The 6,700-nt window shown below is 52.8% G+C and overlaps 1 protein-coding gene across 1 annotated transcript; it reads left to right on the forward strand.

The window, feature by feature from the left end:
- Positions 1-3,065: 3,065 nt before the first annotated feature.
- Positions 3,066-5,192, forward strand: VRTN (vertebrae development associated). Its single transcript, XM_032404699.1, has one exon. It carries the CDS (start codon positions 3,066-3,068, stop codon positions 5,190-5,192), a length of 2,127 nt encoding a protein of 708 aa, XP_032260590.1.
- The last annotated feature ends 1,508 nt before the right edge of the window (positions 5,193-6,700 follow it).

Genomic DNA, 6,700 nt, shown 5'->3' on the forward strand with positions numbered 1-6,700 from the left:
GGCTCAGTCGTTAGTTAAGCGTCTGCCTTCGGCTCAGGTCATGATCCTGGGGTCTGGGATGGAGCCCCGCATCGGGCTCCCTGCTCAGCGGGAAGCCTGCTTCTCCCTCTGCCTCTCTCTGTCTCTGTCTCTTATGAATAAATAAATAAAATCTTTAAAAAAAAATCTCAGGCTAATCTAAAGCAATTTATTGAATTCTGAGAACAAAGATCTGAGAGAGGACAATGGTCTTCTTTTAAAGCAGTATCTGAAAAGGAATATACTTTGCTTTGCAATGCAACACTGAAAATGTACCAGTAATTAGGATCATTCGTTTGTGTTGGTTTAAACGGGAGATGAATCACAGACCCTAAAGCGACTAGGTTCAAGCATTGGTACCGGCCCCACCACTTGTGTGGCTTAGGGCAAATTAGCCTAAGTTGCATTTTCTCAGTTTTCTTACCCCTAAACTGGGGATGAGGGTAGTGCCTACTTTTAAAGTATGGCTTTCAGTCTTAGAAGACAGTGCCTGGCAAATACTGAATGCTCAGTACATCCTAGTTATTAGATCTATGTTAGTCCAGGGACTAGGCTGCTGCCACCCCTTTGAAAAGGCTCTTTGTTTTAGGGCAGTGGTTCTCAAACTTTCTGGTCTCAGGACCCGTGTATGCTCTCTAAAACTTGAGGGCCCTGAAGAGCTTTTATTTATATAGGTTACATCTATCAATGTGTATTCAAAATTAAAATGGAGAAATTTAGAAAATATTTATTAAAAAACAAGCCTGTTGGGGCGCCTGGGTGGCTCAGTTGGTTAAGCAACTGCCTTCGGCTCAGGTCATGATCCTGGAGTCCCGGCATCGAGTCCCGCATCGGGCTCCCTGTTCGGCAGGGAGTCTGCTTCTCCCTCTGACCCTCCCCCCTCTCATGTGCTCTCTCTCATTCTCTCTCTCAAATAAATAAATAAAATCTTAAAAAAAAAACAACAAACAAGCCTGTTACACAGTAAAAAAAATAAGTTTTTTTTGTGAAAGATAACTTTTCCAGAACAAAAAAGATGTAGTGAGAAGAATGCATTCTTATACATGTCTTCAAGTCTCTGTAATATCTGGTTTAAAAGGTATTCTGTCTCTACGTTTCAGTCTGTTGTGATAACGTTGTTTTGATAGAATTCTATGAAGAAAATCCAACTTTGTCCAGATAGGTAGGTGGAAAAAGGAAAAGTATTTCGATAGCTTGTTCAGTGAATATTCTTTGATCAGTACATCAACACGTGACAAGTAGTAGTTTCTTAAAGCTTAGTTATAATGTAAAAACAATATCTAGGATTCTTTTGTATAGTAAAATTCATTGCTTTCTTTTATACTTGGAGTGGATCTTTTACCTGTGTGTGACTTTGTAACATCACCCATTGGTTTTTTGGAAACACAGTTCATTGATGGATGTAGATCTTCAGATGTTGACAATTCCATTACATGGTATAAAAAGTTACATTTGTTAGTGTCACTACTGATCCCATCAGAAAAGTCTTTAGGTATTGGGAAACTGTCAAGTTCACTATAGTGGATACAGGTTTTCCAAAATTCTAGTTTTCAAACGAAAGTTCAGAATTTTACTGGCAGCAAAGAGTCAACAGTTTTCTTTGAGGTGACAGGCTCACCTTACTCATTTTTGAGATGTCTGCCCAATATACCCAAGTCTAAATGAGTAATGTCTCAATTTTTCTTTCAAATAAAAGTGATATTCCATGATAAAAGCAGCTAGTTCATTATATAAACCAAACAATTGGCATGTGAGACATTCAGTATGCAGCAGAAATGAGTACTCCCCATTTTGCCACTCGCAAAACTGAAAAGTCATGTACTTAAGGGCTGTGATTAAATTAAAAAAAAAAAAACAACTTTACTGCTTCATCAGGGACATTCTTTTTTTTTTTTTTTAAAGATTTTATTTATTTATTTGAGAGAGAGAGAACGAGAGACAGAGCATGAGAGGGAGGAGGGTCAGAGGGAGAAGCAGACTCCCTGCCGAGCAGGGAGCCCGATGCGGGACTCGATCCCGGGACTCCAGGATCATGACCTGAGCCGAAGGCAGTCGCTTAACCAACTGAGCCACCCAGGCGCCCTATCAGGGACATTCTTGAGTGAAACTAGTGTTTCCCACCCCCCCAAACTGTGAGTACATGGTGGTAAAGAATATAATGACTACTAGCATAGATTGATTCATGCTAAGTTACCACATTTCTACTCAAATATTAATATAATGAAAAAGGCAAATAATACCTGAGTTTTACATTATCTTAGTATATCTTAGTATTATGAAAATAATTTAATGTGCAGGCCCCCTGAAAAAGTGTCAGGGAACCCCAAGGGTCCATGGACCATACTTTGAGAATCACCATTCTAAGGAAAGGCAGACCAGTTGTAGCTCTGTGAGTTTGTAAGTCTTTTTTTAAAAAATTTTTTATTATGTTAATCACCATACATTACATCATTAGTTTTAGATGTAGTGTTCCATGATTCATTGTTTGCGTATAACACCCAGTGCTCCCTGCAGAACGTGCCCGCCTTAATACCCATCACCAGGCTAACCCACCCCCCCAACCCCCAGTTTGTAAGTCTTTTTAACAGGTACGGAGGGAAGCCTTTATGTCTGTACTGTGGAATGTGTCAGAGCTAACTAACGCTTCTCCATTCCTTCCCCGTGTGTCAGGCACTGTTCTAAGGATGAGTGTGTGTGTGTGTGTGTGTACCTATATATCTCCATGCTTTCATGGTCTCAGTTGTGCCCACAATAACTGTGTAACTGGACACTTTGATTATCTCACTTGACAGAAGAGGAACCAGAAGCATGGAGAGCTGAAGTGACTTGCTCAAGCTAGTATCAGAACCAGGATTTCAAAGTCAGGTTCCAGAGACCAGGCTCTTCCTCAGTACCCCTGAGGGATTAAACCCCGGGAGGCACTTAGCCAGCCGGTCTACCCCGGGGGTGGGGGGATGGGAGCGGGTGGGCATTATCTTCAGGGAGCGGGTGCACATCACCACTGCTGGGTATCTGGGCGTCCTGACTCTGCCCTCCGCCCCGGCAGGATGACCTCTCGGGAGCAGCTGGTACAGCACGTGCTGCGGGAGCTGCAGGAGGCTGTGGAGTCCGAGGGCCTCGAGGGTCTTGTCGGTGCTGCTCTGGAGGCCAAGCAGGTGCTGTCGTCCTTCACCCTCCCCACCTGCCGCGAGGGGGGCTGCAGCCCCCAGGTGCTGGAGGTGGACTCGGTGGCCCTGAGCCTGTACCCCGAGGATGCTCCCCGGAACATGCTGCCGCTGGCGTGCGAAGGCGAGGGCAGCCTGCTGTTCGAGGCGGCCAGCGTGCTGCTGTGGGGGGACGCGGGCTTCAGCCTGGAGCTGCGGGCCCGCACCGTGGTCGAGATGCTGCTGCACAGGCATTACTACCTCCAGGGCATGATCGACTCCAAGGTGATGCTGCAGGCCGTGCGCTACTCGCTGTGCTCCGAGGAGTCCCCTGAGATGACCAGCCTGCCGCCCGCCACGCTGGAGGCCATCTTCGACGCGGACGTCAAGGCCACCTGCTTCCCCAGCAGCTTCTCCAACGTGTGGCACTTGTATGCTCTCGCCTCTGTCCTTCAGCGCAATATCTACTCCATCTACCCCATGCGGAACCTCAAGATCCGGCCCTACTTCAACCGGGTCATCCGGCCTCGCCGCTGTGACCACGTGCCCGCCACGCTGCACATCATGTGGGCCGGCCAGCCCCTCACCAGCCACCTCTTCCGCCACCAGTACTTTGCCCCCGTGGTGGGGCTGGAGGAGGTGGAGGCCGAAGGTGCCCCCGGCCTGGCCCCGGCGCCCCCAGCCCTGGCCCCGCTGCCACCAGCGCCGGCCAAGACCCTGGAGCTGCTCAACCAGGAACCTGGCCTCAGCTACTCCCACCTCCGCGAGCGCTACAGCGTCACCAAGAGCACCTTCTACCGCTGGCGGCGGCAGTCCCAGGAGCACCGGCAGAAGGTGGCCGCCCGCTTCTCGGCCAAGCACTTCCTGCAGGACAGCGTCCACCGCGGCGGCGTCGTGCCGCTGCAGCAGTTCCTCCAGAGGTTCCCCGAGATCTCCCGCTCCACCTACTACGCCTGGAAGCAGGAGCTGCTGGGCTCCGGCGCCTGCCAGGCCCTGGCCCCCAAGGAGGGGCAGGTGACGGAGGAGCCGCAGCAGCCGCCAGAGGAGCAGGTGGCCAAGGGGCTGGGATGCTCCTCGCTGGCCGTGTCGAGCCCCGGAATGGTCTTAATGCAGCGGGCCAAGTTGTACCTGGAGCACTGCATCTCCCTGAACACGCTGGTGCCCTATCGTTGCTTCAAACGCAGGTTCCCCGGCATCTCCCGGTCCACCTACTACAACTGGCGCCGGAAGGCCCTCCGAAGGAACCCCGGCTTCAAGCCGGCACCAGCCCTCCCCACGACTGGGGCTCCCCAGCCGGCGTCTGTTCCGGAAGAGGCCCTGCTCCCATGGAAGGCGGAGGGGGGCGAGGGGGCAGGCAAAGCAACGGCGGGGGGACCACCCGCCCCCCACGAGTTCCTGCCCCCCAAGGTGCCCCTGTCCCGTTGGCAGAGGCGCCTGCGCAGGGCTGCCCGCAAGCAGGTGCTGAGTGGGCATCTCCCCTTCTGTCGCTTCCGCCTCCGCTACCCCAGCCTGTCGCCCTCCACCTTCTGGGTCTGGAAGAGTCTTGCCCGGGGCTGGCCCAGAGGCCTGCCCAAATTCCAAATGCAGGCCCCCACCTTGGGCAAAGGGGGGCTGCGGGAAGCGGAGAAGCAGGAGAAGGAAGCTGGCAGGGATGGGTCAGCTGCGGTGGCCCCTCCGGCTGGGACCCCCCTGCAGGTGGGGGCTTCTCCAGGAGAGGATCCAGGGAAGGCCCAGGGAGGGCCTTCTGGCGAGGGGGCCACGGCCCAGGGCCGGCCCCACAGCAGGTCCCTGTCCAGCCGCCCTGTGGCGGAGGCAGCAGTGGGGGGCAGGGACGGCCAGGTGCTGGTGATGGACATGCTCGCCACCACAAAGTTCAAGGCCCAGGCCAAGCTGTTCTTGCAGAAGCGCTTCCAGTCTAAGAGCTTCCCCTCCTTCAAGGAGTTCAGCGCCCTCTTTCCCCTCACCGCCCGCTCCACCTACTACATGTGGAAACGGGCGCTCTATGACGGCCTCACCCTGGTGGATGGCTGATGGGGAGGTGTGAAGGGGGCTGGGAGGAGAGGGGACCCGTTTGGACAGGGTCAGGGACCTAAGTTGACCCCTGGCTTGGCCAGGATGCCCTTCGCTCGGGCTCCCACAGTGTCTACCTTGAATCCAAGGGCTGCTTTGCGCTGCTTCCTGGTTCTAAGGCAGACAGAGCCAGAAATGAGCCATCTGGTCTCCTGCAGAGAGCTACAGGACCAGAATTGTTCTTTTCGGTTGTTTGCCATTCTTGCTTTTTATTGTCTTGGTTTTAGTTTTTTGTTTTGATTTAAGTGGGTTGGCTGGGCCCCCTGGCTGGTGTTGGAAACCGTATGTATGGGGGTCCTGAGGGGGTTTGTTAGCTAAAGCTGCTTTCAACTTTTCCTCGGGACGAAAGAAGTACCGTTACATGGCTGTTTGTCCCATTAGGCAGAATATATGTCTTCAGTTTCTTTTGGGGGTTGGCACCCTCCTTACTCAAAGATGTTTCCCAAAGGAACATTAGAAATCAAATATGGAGCAGGTCAGTGGCTTCTGCCTCGTGCCCCCAAGGGAGAGGGTGCCAGGCTCAGCATGACAAGTAAGGGTATATCGGAAGGACCTCTAAGGGAAGGCCCTGAGCTGGATCACTGAGGTGCTGGCCTGTCCCTTGAAAGGAGTGTGGTAAGGGGCTGGGGGAGAGGGCTTCGAGTCTCTGCTGGTGCTTGGCCCATCTGTGGACCCTTCAGTCCTCTGCCAGCCTGGTTGGCTCTTAGGGACCCCTGTCGTTCTGTTGGGCCTTTCCTCAGAGCCTGTGCCCCATCAGCGAGGGACCATATAGTGGCCGGGCAGGCGAGTAACTGAATTTGCATTGTCTAAGAGTCAAGTTGGAAAACCAAAAAAATAAAGTGATGTGGTACCCACAGCCCTTCGTCTCTGGTATTTGTTTAGCCAGGATGTGCCTGCTCATTTCCACAGTCCCTTTGGTTTAAGGGGACACTCCCAGGTCCAGGGTTTGGGGGATGGAGGGGATGACTCTGGGGATTCTGTTTAGCATCGGATCTAGAGGTGACCTTGGGTGCACTTATGGCTGGGGACGGGGCTCTGGCCGCCTGGAAAGATACTCCCACTATGGGAGAAAACCGGCCCACGAAGGGTCCTTGCAGGCCAGGCCAGCACAAGTGTCAGGTCAGTTCCGTGTCAGGCATTCTCTTTCATGCTTGTCATGCACCCAAGCAGGCTAGGCCCCGGGCACAGGTAAGGACACCGTGGGCCCCAGAGTGGCTAACTTGCAACCCCCCTCCAGTGGGCTGAGCTTTAAGGCCAGACCTCAGCTTGTTGGGGTATGGCATCAGCGGGGCAAGTGTTGGTTTTCCGCACCGGCTGCCATCCTCATGGTCCTGGGAAGTCATTCTTGGTTCTGCTATTTTTTTCACCCCCCATATCCAGTCTATAAAAGCAAGTCCTGTTGACTGACTCCAAAGTGTGCCCAGAACCCTCTCCCCTTCCTGTTGCTGGTGCCATCCCCACTGGCCCAC

This window comes from Phoca vitulina, unplaced genomic scaffold (assembly GCF_004348235.1).
Source record: "Phoca vitulina isolate PV1807 unplaced genomic scaffold, GSC_HSeal_1.0 scaffold7, whole genome shotgun sequence".
Lineage (NCBI taxonomy): Eukaryota > Metazoa > Chordata > Mammalia > Carnivora > Phocidae > Phoca > Phoca vitulina.

Excerpts from the sequence above, each read along its gene's own strand:
- VRTN (XM_032404699.1), top strand. The coding sequence starts at position 3,066 with ATGACCTCTCGGGAGCAGCTGGTACAGCACGTGCTGCGGGAGCTGCAG.